General features: G+C 41.7%; 1 protein-coding gene across 1 annotated transcript; it reads left to right on the top strand.

Moving 5' to 3' along the window:
• Positions 1-3,999: 3,999 nt before the first annotated feature.
• On the top strand, positions 4,000-16,588 carry LOC129867883 (transport and Golgi organization protein 1 homolog). Its single transcript, XM_055941352.1, has 19 exons — positions 4,000-4,003; positions 5,605-5,801; positions 7,931-7,987; positions 8,121-10,293; positions 10,572-10,637; positions 10,729-10,862; positions 12,253-12,378; positions 12,507-12,528; positions 12,665-12,741; positions 12,847-12,924; positions 13,052-13,162; positions 13,618-13,689; positions 13,806-13,910; positions 14,028-14,144; positions 14,328-14,409; positions 15,649-15,739; positions 15,817-15,954; positions 16,139-16,331; positions 16,521-16,588. The coding sequence occupies exons 1-19, from the start codon at positions 4,000-4,002 to the stop codon at positions 16,557-16,559; spliced, it is 3,882 nt and encodes a 1,293-aa protein (XP_055797327.1). The 3' UTR covers positions 16,560-16,588.
• Positions 16,589-17,201: the final 613 nt, after the last annotated feature.

Here is a 17,201-nt window from a genome sequence, read left to right as displayed (position 1 = left end):
TATTATGGCAAGAACACCTCAAATAAGCAATGAGAAACGACAGTCCATCATTACTTTCAGACATGAAGTTCAGTCAATGCGGAAAATTTCAAGAACTTTGAAAGTTTCTTAAAGTGCAGCCGCAAAAACCATCAAGCGCTATGAAACTAGCTCTCATGAGGACCGCCACAGGAATGTCCCAGAGTTACCTCTGCTGCAGAGGATAAATTCAGTAGAGTTACCAGCCTCAGACATTGCAGTCCAAATAAATGCTTCACAGAGTTCAAGTAACAGACATCTCAACATCAACTGTTCAGAGGAGACTGTCTGAATCAGGCCTTCATGGTCGAAGTGCTGCAAAGAATCCACTACTAAAGGACATCAATAAGAAGAAGAGACTTGTTTGGGCCAAGAAACACAAGCAATGGACATTAGACCAGTGGAAATCTGTGCTTTGGTCTGATGAGTCCAAATTCGAGATTTTTGGTTCCAACCGCAGTGTCTTTGTAAGACGCAGAGTAGGTGAACGGATGATCTCCACCGTGAAGCATGGAGGAGTACAGGGTCTGAATACTTATGTAAATGTGATATTATATTTTTTTAAATATACATTTGCTAAAATGTCTAAAAACCTGTTTTTGCTTTTTCATTATGGGGTATTGTGTGTAGATTAGAAGCCTATCAGAAGCTTCTAAAGCCATGACATAATTTTCTGGAATTTTCCAAGCTGTTTAAAGGCACAGTCAACTTAGTGTATGTAAACTTCTGACCCACTGGAATTGTGATACAGTGAATTATAAGTGAAATAATCTGTCTGTAAACAATTGTTGAAAAATTGACTTGTGTCATGCACAAAGTAGATGTTCTAACCGACTTGCCAAAATTATAGTTTGTTAACAAGAAATTTGTGGAGTGGTTGAAAAACGAGTTTTAATGACTCCAACCTAAGTGTATGTAAACTTCCGACTTCAACTGTATACACACACACTACCGTTCAAAAGTTTGGGGTCACTTAGAAATGTCCTTGTTTTCTATGAAAACATACATGAAATTAGTTGCAAAATTAACAGGAAATATAGTGAAGATGTTGACAAGGTTATAAATAATGATTTTTAACTGAAATAATTGCTTTCGTCAAAGAATCCTCCATTTGCAGCAATTACAGCCTTGCACACCTTTGGCATTCTAGTTGTCAATTTGTTGAGGTAATCTGAAGAGATTTCACCCCGTGCTTCCTGAAGCACCTCCCACAAGTTGGATTGGCTTGATGGGCCGTTCTTAGGTCCCATACGGTCAAGCTGCTCCCATAGCTCAATAGGGTTGAGATCCGGTGACTGTGCTGGCCACACCATTATAGACAGAATACCAGCTGACTGCTTCTTCTCTAAATAGTTCTTGCATAGTTTGGAGCTGTGCTTTGGCTCATTGTCCTGTTGTAGGAGGGTATGGCATAGCGTTGCAAAATTGAGCGATAGCCTTCCTTCTTCAAGATCCCTTTTACCCTGTACAAATCTACCACTTTACCACCACCAAAGCACCCCCAGACCATCACATTGCCTCCACCATGCTTGACAGATGGCGTCAAGCACTCTTCCAGCATCTTTTCATTTTTTCTGCGTCTCACGGATGTTCTTCTTTGGGATCCGAACACCTCAAACTTAAATTAGGCTGTCCATAACACTTTTTTCCAATCTTCCCCTGTTCAGTGTCTGTGTTCTTTTGCCCATATTAATATTTTATTTTTACTGGCCAGTCTGAGATATAGATTTTTCTTAGCAACTCTGCCTAGAAGGCCAGCATCCCGGAGTCGCCTCTTCGCTGGTAATGTTGAGACTGGTGTTTTGCGTGTACTATTTAATGAAGCTGCCAGTTGAGGACTTGTGAGGCGTCTGTTTCTCAAACTAGACACTTCAATATACTTGAGCTCTTGCTCAGTTGTGCACCGGGGCCTCCCACACTTTCTATTCTGGTTATAGCCAGTTTGCGCTGATGGATGCTGATAATAGACCTCTGTACGCCTACGTAGATATTCCATTCCAAATCAGCCATTTCCAAATACAATAGTCATTTACAACATTAACAATGTCTACACTGTATTTCTGATCAATTTGATGTTATTTTAATAACATCAATTTTTATGGACAAAAAAACGTGCTTTTCTTTCAAATACAAGAACATTTCTAAGTGACCCCAAACTTTTGAACGGTAGTGTGTGTGTGAACTTGTTATCCTCCAGTGTTTGTAAACATTGTAAATGTAAACAAACACTGTATAGCCTCATAACATGGTTAAAACAATGGGTGTCCAAAAATGGATGTAGCACCTACCCCTTTTTTAAAAATTTTATTCTATCAAATGTGTGCGAGTTTGAGCATGTGTCCATTAGGCCTATGGATTCTAATGTACTTGTCCTCTTGCTCAGTTGTGCACCGGGGCCTCCCACTCCTCTTTCTATTTTGTTTAGAGACAGTTTGCGCTGTTCTGTGAAGGGAGTAGTACACAGCGTTGTACGAGATTTTCAGTTTCTTAGCAATTTCTCGCATGGAATAGCCTTCATTTCTCAGAACAAGAATAGACTGCCGAGTTTCAGAAGAAAGTTCTTTGTTTCTGGCCATTTTGAACCTGTAATCGAACCCACAAATGCTGATGCTCCAGATACTCAACTAGTCTAAAGGCGGCCCGTTTTATTGCTTCTTTAATCAGAACAACAGTTTTCAGCTGTGCTAACATAATTGCAAAAGGGTTTTCTAATGATCAATTAGCCTTTTAAAACTATAAACTTCGAATTAGTTAACAACGTGCCATTGGAACACAGTAGTGATGGTTGCAGATAATGGGCCTCTGTACGCCTATGTAGATATTCCATAAAAAATCTGCCGTTTCCAGCTACAATGGTCATTTACAACATTAACAATTTCTACACTGTATTTCTGATCAATTTGATGTTATTTTGATGGACAAAAAATGTGCTTTACTTTCAAAAACAAGGACATTACTAAGTGACCCCAAACTTTTGAACGGCAGTGTATGTCAGAGCGGCATTGGACGAAGATACAGTGGCATAGTATAGAATACAGTATATACATATGAGATGGGTGATGCAGTATGTAAACACAATTAAAGTGACTACGATACCGTAGAATAGTGTGGAGTGCAGTTTATACATATTGTGACGACCCTCCTGCTCTGTCTGCCGTATTCTTTCGTTTTGCTCGTTTTCCTTATTAGGATGTTGGCGGGCAGGGCTGGGAGGGTCGTCAGCGACATGGGACACACCTGGGCCAGGGTGTGTTCCCGGATAAATGCACCAATTCCCCATTCATTGGGGAGACTCTCCATGCAGACACATTTATAGATTTTTGGTTGTGGCCGTTTGGTTGCTTTGGCACCTTTCAACACACCTCATTATCACATTTATGCACACAAACACTCACACTACTGATTACTGACTACACACACCATTGTTAATTGTATTTAGTTTACTTCAGTTAAGGAATAACTGGAATATATTTTTATTATCTCCACGAGCCGGTTTGTGATGAGTAATGCTAGATATGGAAACATTATTAAAGTGGCTAGTGATCCATTTCTAAAATTGGCAGTGATTCCAAATCTTTGTCTATAGGCAGCCGCCTCTGATGTGCTAGTGATGTTTCGCAGTCTGATGGCCTTGAGATCGAGAGACTGAAAAGCAGCTTCTGTCTACAGACCCTGGTTCGACTCCAGGCTATATCACAACCAGCTGTGATTGGGAGTCCCATAGGGAAGCGCACAATTGTCCCAGCGTTGTCTGGGTTTAGGCCGTCATTGTATATAAGAAATTATTTTTAACTGACTTGCCTAGATAAAGGTCAAATCAAAACATGTAATTAAATAAATTGTCTTTGTTATAGGACTGTAATTTGTTGCAATGCTTTTTTGTCATTTTATTGGCAATGACATGTGACTTGGATCATTACCGTCATTGAGTGTCCTCCCAAATGTGAGTAAAATTATGTCCTCTGCGGCCTTTGTGGAGCGATGGGTAACGATGCTTCGTGGGTGTCAGTTGCTGATGTGTGCAGAAGGTCCCTGGTTCACGCCTGGGTCGGGGCGAGGGGACAACGTAAAGTTATACTGTTACATTGGTGCCGTGACCCGGATCACTGGTTGCTGCGGAAAAAGGAGGAGGTTGAAAGGGGGGTGAGTGTAACGGATGTGAAATGGCTAGCTAGTTAGCGGGTACGCGCTAGTAGCATTTCAATCAGTTACGTCACTTGCTCTGAGACTTAAGTAGGGTTGCCCCTTGCTCTGCAAGGGCCGCGGCCTTTGTGGAGCGATGGGTAACGATGCTTCGTGGGTGTCAGTTGCTGATGTGTGCAGAAGGTCCCTGGTTCGCGCCCGGGTCGGGGCGAGGGGACAATGTAAAGTTATACTGTTACACCTATACGATCAACATCCTGTGAATTGTTCCAGCCTTGGATTTGCTGACGTTTAAACTTCATCTGCTCTTGCTGCAGCAGAACCAACAAGCCCAATTGCCAACATGGCTGTAAATAAAAAATAAATAAATAAATAATGTTTATTATGTATATATTTTTATTTTATGTATTCATCATGTCATACCCAAAGCCGCAGTCGAAAGGAGCTTCTCCGACTTCAAAAGATGTGCAGACGAGGAATGCAGTGGTAAGTACTTGGCGCTAAACTCAAGCGAACTTTCAGGATGCTTCCATCTTTCCATAGCTAGCTAGCTTGACCGGCGTTGTCATTTCAAGGGGGTAAACTCGGCTAACCTAGCGCAACTATCGTTAACGTTAGTTGTAAATACTGTAATGAAATAGGCAAGGAGCAGGTCTCGAACCCTCGACCTTCTAGCCCGAAGTCCAGCGCGCTATCGACTGTGCCGCAAAAGCACGCTTGTGCAGCAGAGTCGATTTCCGTGCTTATAAAGCCAGGGGCGTTACACTACCAATGCATAATAACCTAAGCTTGCTAAGTTGTAGCCGAAGCGAAGTCTTAGCCTGTGTTGGCTACTGCCTGACTAGTTGCCAAATTCTGGAACTATAATAACTGTGTTTTTGTAGTAACTACATTAGTAGCTTGCACCATGTAAACAAGCTTTTGGCCTATATATTTTCTTGAACCCAAAGGCAAAGCTACACAAGGGCCCATAGCTAATCCAAACTTGTGAACATTGACTAACTAACTACATGACAACTTGCCAATTGATCTGGCAGTCTTCTTAGTTAACTAACTAGCTAGCTACACACAATAATAGAGATGTGAGCTTAATTGTAATCAACTACTATAGTTACTTACTAAACTGACCATTAATATATCACACTTCTGTGTTGGTTTAGGAAGCAAATTGCAAGATGGATTATAGGCCTGGTTAGCTATAAAGCTAGCTATTGTTGACATAAAATACTGGCATGTCATTAACCCCTCTGCTTGCAAGTTCTTCTCTTTTTACACCTACCTTATCAAGACAAAAACAATATTCTATTTAGCCTTAATGCTTGGCTTTCCTTTTGGATACTCTGGCTCTGTAAAAAGAGAAGCAGATAAAACAAGGCTTACTTTAGTGATGTGTATTCTATTCACGCCCTGATTGTGCATGGGGCACATAGGGTGGACGCTGAGGTAATGGGCTGGAATCTTTGGTAGGCGTGAAACAACTGATCTTTGAATCATTCCTCTCCACAGTACTCCTGTGCCGGGGCAAAGCTTTCAGCGATTTCACCGGACCAGACTGTCGGTTTCTGTCATTTAAAAAAGGAGAGACTATATATGTCTACTATAAACTCTCAGGCCAAAGGACAAATATATGTGCAGGGAGTGTAAGTATGAGATAATATTAAATTACAGTACCTGTCAAAAGTTTGGACACACCTACTCATTCAAGGGTTTTACTTCACTATTATTCTACAATGTAGAAAATAGTAAAGACATCAACACTTTGGAAAACACATGGAATCATGTAGCAACCAAAAAAGTGTTACACAAATCAAATATATTTTAGATTCTTCAAAGTCGCCACCCATTGTCTTGATGACTGCTTTGCACAGACTTGGCATTCTGTCAACCAGCTTCATGAGGTAGTCACCTGGAATGCATTTCAATTAACAGGTGTGCCTTATTAAAATGTTATTTGTGGAATTTATTTCCTTCTTAATGCGTTTGAGCCAGTTGTGTTGTGACAACAGTTCAGTCGCAAAAACCATCAAGCGCTATGATGAAACTGGCTCTTATGAGGACTGCCACACGAAAGGAAGACCCAGCGCTACCTCTGCTGCGAGTTAACTGCACCTCATATTGAAGCCCAAATAAATGCTTCACAGAGTTCAAGTAACAGACATAGCCCAACATCAACTGATCAGAGGAGACTGCGTGAATCAGGCCTTCATTGTTGAATTGCTGCAAAGAAACCGCTACTGAAGGACCCTAATAAGAAGAAGAGACTTGCTTGGGCCTAGACACACGAGCAATGGACATTAGACTGGTGGAAATCTGTCCTTTGATCTGATGAGTACAAATTTGAGAGTTTTGGTTCCAACCTTTGTGTCTTTCTGAGATGCAGAGTAGGTGAACAAATTATCTCCGCATGGGTGGTTCCCACCGTGAAGCATGGAAGAGGTGGGGGGGTGCTTTGCTGGTGACACTGTCTGTGATTTATTTAGAATTCAAGGCTTACTTAACCGGGATTCTGCAGTGATATGCCATCCCATGTGGTTTGTGCTTAGTGGGACAATTATTTGTTTTTCAGCAGGACAATGACCCAACACACCTCCAGGCTGTATAAGGGCTTTTTGATCACATTCACCCGACCTCAACCCAATTGAGATGGTTTGGGATGAATTGGACCACAGAGTGAAGGAAAAGCAGCCATCAACAGCTCAACACATGTGGGAACTCCTTCAAGACTGTTGTAAAAGCATTCCTGTTTCAACAACACAACATGCATTTTGCTACACCCGCAATTACATCTGGTAAACACATGTATGTGACCAATAAAATTGGATTTGATTTGGGCTTCTTTGAAGAATATCAAATATATTTAGATATTTTTTTGTACACTTTTTAGGGTTTACTACATGATTCCATATGTGTTATTTCATAGTTTTGATGTCTTCACTATTATTCTACAATGTAGAAAATAAAGAAAAACCCTTGAATGAGTAGGTGTGTCCAAACTCTTTACTGGTACTGTCACGATCGTGTTGACATGAATGAGAGGACCAAGGCGCAACATGACTTGAATACATCTTCTTTAATTATAACGACGAAGATGAACACGTAACACTTATACACACTAACAAAAAACAACAAACGATCGTGAAACTTAAAACGCAAGTGCACACACACACACACACACACACACACACACACACACACACACACACACACACACACACACACACACACACACACACACACACACACACACACACACACACACACACACACACACACACACACACACACACACACACACACACACACACACACACACACACACTACTTACGTTCGACATATACATATACAATGACCCACAAACAGCTGAAGCCTATGGCAGCCTTAAATATGGTTCCCAATTAGAGACAACAGAAACCAGCTGTCTCTAATTGAGAACCCATTCAGGCAACCATAGACTTTCCTAGAAAACTACACACACCCATAGACACAGCTAGATACATACACTCAACACAAACCCATACACTACAACCAACACCACCTCTACCATATAATACCCCAAACACACACATACCCCATGTCACACCCTGACCTAACTAAAATAATAAATAAAACAAATAATACTACGGCCAGGGCGTGACAGGTACTGTATATGATAACATTGCAGTCTAGAAGGAATGTTGAAGCTTTTTCTGTTTTGTTAACATGTTTCATTCTCTGTTTTGTTTCCATTTCTTACAATGGGTTGGTAACCGCTTTGGTTACTTCAATAAGGACCAACTCGTAATCAATCACATATACACTGAAATAGAATTGGAGATTCCTGCTGAGGTAAGTCAATAAATAGATGTAGGCCTAGTTCACTACTGCCAATGCATCATCGCTTAAAACATTGTCTGGAATGACTGAACTTCTTTCTGAAATAGGTAGTATGACTCAAACAATGTTTTCTTTTTCTTTTCAGGAAACCGACATTGTTTGCTTTGACACTGGACACGATAAGTTTGACAGTTATGACATTGATTCACTGTTAGGTTCCTCTTTATTGTTAACAGACAAGGAGGAATCTGTGCAAGTAACCACAGAGACTTTGTACCTTAACAAAAGTGCTGAGAGCACCACGGTGGAAGTGGATGAGCCTCCACCTGAAGTGACACTGTTAGAAAATGATGAGATTGATAGGGATGTACCTGAGGACATTGATAAGGTTGTAGAGGTTCCAGATAATGATGATCTGAGACATTTTGAGGCTTTAGAGTCCTCTCTGCCTCAGCCTGAAACTCTTGACACAAAGGGAGTGGAATCTAACACTGTACTTGAGACCACAGCTGAGAGGATCAAAGATTACCTTCAGAAAGATCAGCAGAGGACAGAGGACTCTGTGCCGTACAGTGTTGTTGAACCAGAGGAAGGTGAGATCAAAGAAACCCCCTCAGAACCTGAATCCAAAGATGATCCTGAGTTAGAAAATGCACCTGATGGTTTTTCAGAAGGCAGATCTATTCCTGAGTTAAACACCACACTAGGAATAACTTTTGATGCTGTCACTTCCAATGATAAGGACACTTGGAAGGTGACTCCATATGACGAGGAAAGTGATAAGACTGAATATCACCAGGATGAGGAAAGTGATTATCATCTCAGGGAAACTCCATTGCTGGCTTTTCCTGAAGAAAGTTCTAATTTGGAACACGAGAACATTCCAGAATCTGATCAGACAGATGAGGAAGACAGTCTATCAGAGGTACCTCATACACAGAAACAGGACTCCAAGGACAATAACCTGTGGTCTGCATTTGGTGATACCGTTTTTAACATTGTCAGTGGTGGGGAAAGAATAGCTTATGTTGCTGGTTCAGAGGAAGATGACGAGGAGGATGATGACGAAGGTGAGATTACACCAGAGGAGCCTCCCAAAATTGAAGAACCCAAGGAGTCATTTGGCTGTTCTACTTCCTCTGAGCTAATCTTTGAGGAACCTGCAGACTCTAATTTCAGTGAGGATGCTGTCAAAGTACCTGATGAGGATTCTCAGACGTTGCAGTTTGAGGATGAATCTGAAGAAGGTGACATCGAACCTTCAACACCTCCTGCTGATGAGGCGAGTCCCTTTGAACACACTGAGGCTTTAGCAGAGAATCTCACAGAAGATGACAGCCCAGTCCCTAAACAGCTCTCACAGACAGACATGCTCTCAGGCTTTGATAGTAAAATGAACAAATCAGAGCAGAAACAAGCTGTTGAAGAACTCCCCATACAAAAAGAGGAGTCAATAGATTTCTCACAAGTAGAGAATACATTTAAACAGGGTGGTACAGAGCTTTTCAGACTATTTCGAGAACCATACCAGAAGGTCCCAGATCCAAGTAGAAACACAATGGTGAAAGAGAGCCATCAAGAACTCCCCATAGAGGAGGAGGATTCAATACACCTAGAGGGGGAAGAGATTGAGGAAGAGTTGCTAGAGGATGAAAATGCAGTATTATCTTCATCCAAAACTGAGCACACTGATGAAAATGACACAGAAAGTCTATCTGAATTTGGGTCAGAGCAACCCAATAATTATACACAAACCGATGTTGTATCCAGTGATGTGTTGGATGTGGTCCAACACGACGAGGCTATTGACATAGAACCTGAGGTGCATGAGACTGAAAATGGTGCTGAAAGCCACACACCCTCACTTAAAGATAAAGTTTTGGATCCCCTTCCAAACAAAGAGGCGGAATACAGTGACAATGTGTTGAGGCCGACACTATTGCGACACCGCTGCAAGGAGGAAGATATGGAGCGCCTCCTAAAGATTCTCGGTCCTCAGAACCTCTTTAGGTTGGAGTTCCTTTTTTTTGACCTGGAGCTGAAGGCTGCCCTGCTGTCCCAGACAAACGCCCGTGAGGACATTGAAAAGGTGCTGGAAGCCATTTTGGAAGCCTCTGAAACCCCAATCCTGGATGAGTTTGAGATGATGCTGGATGCCCATGAGAACGCTGAACAGCAGCAGGATGCTGGTGAGTTTGTTGAGGAAACTTCCATCTTGGAAGACTTCCAGGAATTGGTGTTCACCCTGCGTCAGAAGTACTCAACGGCCAGAAGCAGTGCTCCCATGGCAGTGGGCAGTCAACTACACCCTGACACAGGTAATAATGCTTTTTTTTCAGTTTATGTACAAGTCAGAGTATAGGAGGATTAAAACCTTTTGTTAAATAAATATTTGGAAAGTCTCATACATTGCTAATGACATGATAATAATGCCTGGAGATTTGGTTTGCAGAATAAGCTTTAAGAAATGCCCAAGAAGTACAACAAAGTAAATAGTAATCTGTTGACAGAACAAATACACTTCCTGAGAATGCCAGTTAGATTGCAATGCATGAACATTTACTCACTGTTTGAACCTCTCTGAATGTTTCAAAAGATGGGAATATGTCTGAAAATACCTTGGACATGGGACTTAGCGTAGACATGGATCACCCTCCCTCAGGTAGGTGTTCATTATACTTCCCTACTTTTGAAATTGTGGTTGAGATGTAAACTGTATGCATTAACCTAATTTGCTTGTGCTGTATTTCCAGGATCTCTGGAGTCACCTGCTGTCACTGATTTCCATGAAGATGAGCAGAGTGGTTCATCATTCGTATCAGTGCTAATTTTATCTGGTTGTCTCGTCACTCTGTTTTATGAGTATCTTGGAATACATGGTGTTATGGTAAGTTACTTCATGTATTTCTCTCTTGTGAATAGGCTTTCCTTCCTATTGTAATTGACTAATTGCCTGCATGTAGTGCTTAGGACTCAAGTATTCATACTTATTTTATTATTGCTGGGACAATGCATGTATTATTTTTATTTGGGGGGCGGCATTTGCCATGCTGACAGCGTTACCCAACCCTTCCCCTTTTTTCAACTGGTAGTTGAGTACAGCACCGTTTCCGTTAAATGAAACGTTCCAGAACGTAAAAACGTACTGAATGCAGCTCAGGTTCAGTGATCCTTTCCCATTTTTTAGTTGACTTGTTCGAGTGAGGTGTAGACTGAAGTTAAGTGTCCACAGCCGGTGTTTTGCTTATTTAGTGGGATATAAATGATACCCCCGCTCATTTTACCAGGCTTTGTGCGTTTTGCTTAGAAAGGAATCACGTTCAGAACTCTAAAAGGAGGCTAGTAGACATGTTGTTGGTTTACGCAAACGAGTTGCATTGCAAGTCACAAGCCAAACTAACTAGATAGCCAGCTCAACTGTCAAAGTAACGTACAGTAGCGATGGATTCGGAAGAAACAACCCTTTTACCCACTTTGCCCCTGATGACAGAATCTGATCAACTGTCTGTCTTGTACTGTCTTGTACTTCGATATGTAAGTAGCTGGCTACAATGTAGCTAGCTGGCTAGTCAAGTCTTAGGTCGCCACATGGCTGGCTAGCTAGGCTACATTGAAACTGAATCTTGTTGGCAACTTCATTTGCCTGTCCTCTTCCTCATTTAAAAAATGGCTCACTTTCCAGACTAGCAGTATCCGTTCTTCCTATATCTGGGACTCAGATCGAGAGGTGCCTTCAAGTTGTTGAATTTTGCTTTGACAGCTTCCCCTTACATAACTATCACTTGAGGTTACATTCCATAATCTTTTGCACTCTAAATCCACATAGGCCTAAGGTTTGTTAGTTAGATCCACTCTGTGGTGATTAATTTAGCCAATCCCTGAATTTCACTGAGCGACTGCGATGGAAGTTCTTAATTGTGCAAAGGTCACCATGGTTGGACAGTGGTAGGGCCCCAATCCAATCCCCATTAATTACTTAAGGTCAAGGCAAATCCTCTCTCTATTGATTTTGATCAACAACTAGGTTATAGGCTACGTCTATTTCTAAACGCACCTTGATTTGATCTGAAGATATGCCTCTGCATTGACTGAGAGGGTGCTCAGTGGGATAACCATTAGCCATGCTTGTAAACAGAACACTGGAATGCCTGATGGTTTAGTTCAATGTTTTTAACATCACTTATTTTCTTCTGTCATCTCAGCCCAGCTATTACCCAACTTATCTGCTAAGCCTGACATGTGCTGTAGTAACACTGATTGGACCTGTCTCTCCCCAGATGGTCACCAGCCTGCCAGAGCACTGGAAGCCAGGTCCAGACTTCTACGGCGTGTCCTGTGAACCCGTGCTGGTCACTGCAGGTGCCGGGGTCATCGGCTTCCTCTTCTGGAGGAGCATTCTATCTGTAAGTCGTTGTTGCACAGTTACTGCTTTCATAATTTCATAATCTGATTGCTTTATGTTATTCTATGATGTATTGTATGCTACCGTTGAGGAGGCTGTTTGCTGCCACTTTTCTTTTCCTTCTCACAGGTCAAAAGCAAGTCATATCTAAGTAAGTTCTTCTCTCTGGCTATTTAGGGTGCATAGTGAATCCTCATTCATATTGCTTACAGAATGCTGTTCTTGTCATGTGTAAACCATGCCTGATTTCATACTCTTGTCATGGTTTTTATTCGCTACTGAAAAAGAAATGGTGGACAGGATGAAAAAGCTTGAACAAGAGAAGAAGGAGATACTCCAAAAGGTCGCTGAACTGCAGCAACAGGTAAGTTGCAGAGACTTTTCACTGACTAAGATCCAGACTTTTGAGTTCAATGTGAATTAAGGTACATAATGTTTTGACAGTATATTTCTACTGGGTTCCCCTCAGGGCGAAGAACTTAAAGAAAAGCAAAAGCTGTCTGAAAAATCTGCCACTTTATCTCTGGAGAAGATCCAGGAATTGGAGGTGAGTCTAAGAAATATTATCTTGATCACATGTCATTGTCATGCTGACAATTATTAGATTTTTTTATTATTTTCTTCTTCTCCATAGTGTTTAAATTGACTAAGCATTTTCTTTTTCTATCCAATAGAATATTGTGCCAGAGATGGAGAGACAAAATGAGCGCCTGGACGAGGAAAATAACTTACACGCCATATCCTTTGACAAAGAGCGGGCCAATACTGCGAAACATGAAGATATGGTGAGTAGTATTGGGCGATTTAGCTGTAATTAAAATGTTTCAGAACAACCAATTCTCTGACGTCGGTTTAATTATTTGAATTCCATTAAGTTAGTTTATTATGTGAGCTCAATGTGCCGTTTCTCTAGAGAGAAATCAAATCAAGCACATACTTCGGGACGTTGTAGTTTTCAACAGGAGAATAAATATTCAACATAGTTTAGTGGAGAAAATGTGGTAATTGACTAAAATGACCACAATCCATTGCACCTACAGCTGCATGGACTTGCGCGGGCAGACAGAGAGGAAGGGACAGCCTGCAAATGAGAGAGAGACACCCTAGAGAGCAGTTGCTTTCGTGATGTAGACAGCATAGGCAGCTACTATTAGCCAGCTACTATCCTAAATAGGATGGCTCGTTGATGAGGACAAAGAAAGATGGTTGTCATTATGCTTATCATTATCTTTGCCCATAGATGTCCGAAATGGACAAAACCATTGAGAAGTTGAAGCGCAGCAAGAAGAAGACCCAGGATGCACTCTCGAAGGTATAGGTCATATAAGTGAACATGCCCAATGAAAATATGTCAAATATATTAACATTGCAACAATCAAATGTAAAGTGTTTATTTCCTTTTCATTATCCTTATCATTGAATCTGTAGTCTACCATTTTGATGGATGAAGCCAAACTCCGCGAAGATGCCCGGAATGTCCAGGTCCAGGTTCTGGAGAAGGATTTTGCCACCCTGAAGGAGGAGAACCTCTCGGTGAGTACCAATATGGAACAACGATTCACACTTTAAGCCTCATGACATTGTTTAGGACTCATTGGCCATGCAGGGCCTGCATTGCACCGTCCTGATGACCTAAGTCCCTTGTTACAGCTGCACCATGCTGCCAAGTTGTGGGAGGAGAAGAACAGGGAGACAAGCGAGCAGATCAAAGTCTACCAGAAGTCCCAGAAAGACCTGGAGGATTCCCTCCTTCAGAAGGCCCACAACGTAGAGTTTTTTTTTACACGTTACGATATTGTTACACACATCAATTCCTGTTCACACCTTCTCAAATGCACCCTGATGACAAAGAAACATGTCACCTGTATTATGTTCCAAAAAAATACTTCTTGACTGATTCCAGGGGAAAAGTGTAATGTATCAATTGGTGGTTCTCAATCTCTCTGGCAGGTTCTATCTGACCTGCTAGGAGACCTGGAGGCCTGCGATGACCTGAAAGGTGGAGTTGTTGCTAACGGGGTAGCCTCTAACGGTAAGTCACCTGACACGGTGTCCTAATCAGAGGAGGCTGGTGGGAGGAGCTATAGGAGGACGGGCTCCTTGTAATGGCTGGAATGGAACCAAATACATGGAAACAGTGTGCTTGACTCCGTTCCATTTATGCCATTATAGTGAGCCAGTCCTTCTATAGCTCCTCCCACCAGCCTTCTCTGATTAGGATACTGTCATGTGATTTGGTCTTATGTAGCAACATTTGAAATTGTGTTTTTTTTACATTGGATTAAAGTAGAGACTCGGAGCATCAAAATGGTATATCATACACTACAGTTGAGGAACAATGGGGAAGTAATTCTGCTTTGAAAGTTGATAAACTTGCTGGAGAGCTCTTCTTTGTCTATACCATTCAGCATTGTTCACACATATTGTTAGCTAGCTAACAATATGCTTTATTTTGCAATGAGAAAACGACTTTCTGACAAAATTAGAAACTTATATCTGAAAATGGTTTCCCTTAGTTTGAAGATGTATTCAGGAGACAGGTGTTTTATACAACAGCCTTCTATGTGTTCTATTTTCGACTGCCTCTGCATATTTGCAATCAAACCACAGAATTTTCTCCATCTCCTTAGCTATCATACTCTGCTTCCAGCGGACAGTCCACTGATTTCAAAACTTGGGTCTCCTGAAAGTGGAGAGCATCTTTCAAAAAAGCTGCGTTAGAAAGGGTTACTTACACGTACTGAGAAGCTCATGTTATAGACAGAAGCCCGCTACATGGCAGATCAATCCGAACTCGTTTCATGGCGCGTCCAGCTCATCCATTATCTCAGCCAATCATGGCTAGAGGGAAGGTTCCTTCCTTTTTCCGTGGCTAAACTAACTCTGCTCATAGTTTACCATTTTTATTCGTATTTACGGATGGCATACAAGTTTGTTATTAAGGCACATGGAAGTTCACGTACCAGAAGGCATTTTGCCCCCCAAAACACATTTTGATAGTTCTACATTCAAATGCCTCTCCTTTGAAGTATTGACGCGCGACATACGCCTACTTTCCTGAAACGTGTCACTGTGTTTACAATGATTTGTTTCAGACAAGCAGACCATCATCCAAAACCGCCATAAGCAAATGATGGATGTCTCTCGGGTAAGAATGAGTTCTTTCTTAAACGGACCCAGATTTCTGTGTACCTGAAGGCAGGTTAAGCTTGTCCTCAGAACCAAGAAGGGTGTCAACTCTTCCACTAACTGTTGGAAGAACTCTCCACAGGTCCAGACCACTCTGTCTGCTGTGGAGGAAGAGCGCGATCGCTTCATGACAAAGCTGCTGAACGAAGAGAAGTCCAGGAAAGAGCTGGAAGGTATGTCCCAGCAACTAGAATTTGATATGCATCACTGCCTTTTCTCTCTCAACACTATCAACTTGTTTTCAACACAGAGCAATTTCAGAACTAGAGCATGACATCTTGTTGGTGAAAAGTGACAAGAACCACCTGGAGAACCAGTACAAGACCCTGCAGCAGAAGAATGACATCATGACAGAGATGTACCAGCAGAAGGAGAACGCTTTGCAGCAGTAAGTGGAATCAGAAGCAGTGCAGTTCATGTGTTAATACCATAGTAGGGTTTGTTCTCCATGGTTCCACAGCATGTAAGAAAAAACATTTTTCCTTGTCTTTTACTGTATTCTTTTACTGTGAGGTTTGAGGTTTTCAAATGGTCTTTAAATAGTTTGATCTAATTTGTGTGTCGCCTTACAGGAAATTGACCAAGGAGGAGTTTGAGCGCCCCAACAAGGAAGACCGGCTGACGGAGATGGACGGCAAGGCCCTAGAGGAGGAGGTCAAGGTGTGTAGGCAGCGCGTTAAGGAGATCCAGGACGAGCTGAAATGGACCGAGAAGTTCTACAAAGCTCAGATCATTGAGCAGGAGCAGAAATCTCACGAGAACTGGGTTTGTACAATACAACTTTATTAGTCCATTTGTTAAAGAAACAACAAATGTCTCATATCTCAACCCCCATCGATGGCACATACATTAGGATCAGGACATTTTTTTTTTAAGTCTTCTGTTTGGCCAGTCATTTGTAAGGTGAATTTTGTCCAAAACAGGAGATTTTAAATGTCTCTTCTTTCTCTCTAGGTGATTGCACGCGCCGCAGAGCGAGCTCTGTTCGACTAGAAGAAGGAAACAACTAACATTTGTAACTTGTGAGTGCAACACTAATACAACAGACTCAATTGGGCTATACCAAAGCAGGGCTCACCTATTGCTCACTCAAAATGGAGACAGGCAGATCCTTTCATTTGGTTTATTTTTGGTCAATCTCACATTTACTTTTTGAATTAGTCATTACAGTAAAGTAAAAAGAGGGACATTGTGAACCAAAGGTTGCACTGCCAAGTCGAAGGGCCACAAATGCAAGTGTTTTGGTCACAGTTTTGCAATGCAGTAAGCTGTATTAGTCTAGATTTGGAGGTACAGTATTGAGAATCTAAATGCCTGTTCTCTTTTTCACCCTAGACTGACTGACATGTCCAGCAAGCTGAAGGAGCTCTGTAGCCCTCTGTTCAAGCCCACCCCTGGGATGGCTCCCATGCCTCTCCGACGAGGTAAGAACCAATCCTCAGTTCACGTTATTTAGTACTGGCACGTCTGGGGTGCATTCAGTAAGGCAAAATCGGCAGAACATAACTTGCAGGTAGAAATGAAATGAATAGGGCTGATATGACTCTATTCTTGAGGACAGAGAATCATATTTCTATCTGAACGTTCTGTAACGTTCCTGACCATTTCTATTGTCTTGTCGGTTGGATATCATCT

The sequence above is a fragment of the Salvelinus fontinalis genome, chromosome 13 (genome assembly GCF_029448725.1).
Source record: "Salvelinus fontinalis isolate EN_2023a chromosome 13, ASM2944872v1, whole genome shotgun sequence".
NCBI classification, from domain to species: Eukaryota; Metazoa; Chordata; class Actinopteri; order Salmoniformes; family Salmonidae; genus Salvelinus; species Salvelinus fontinalis.
This window is presented reverse-complemented; position numbering and strand designations above follow the sequence as displayed.

Bases quoted from the DNA above. Each gene is read 5' to 3' on its own strand.
- LOC129867883 (XM_055941352.1), top strand. The intron at 12,379-12,506 runs GTAAGTCGTTGT...TCCTTCTCACAG, and splicing joins TCTGGAGGAGCATTCTATCT to GTCAAAAGCAAGTCATATCT. The intron at 13,690-13,805 runs GTATAGGTCATA...TTGAATCTGTAG, and splicing joins CCCAGGATGCACTCTCGAAG to TCTACCATTTTGATGGATGA.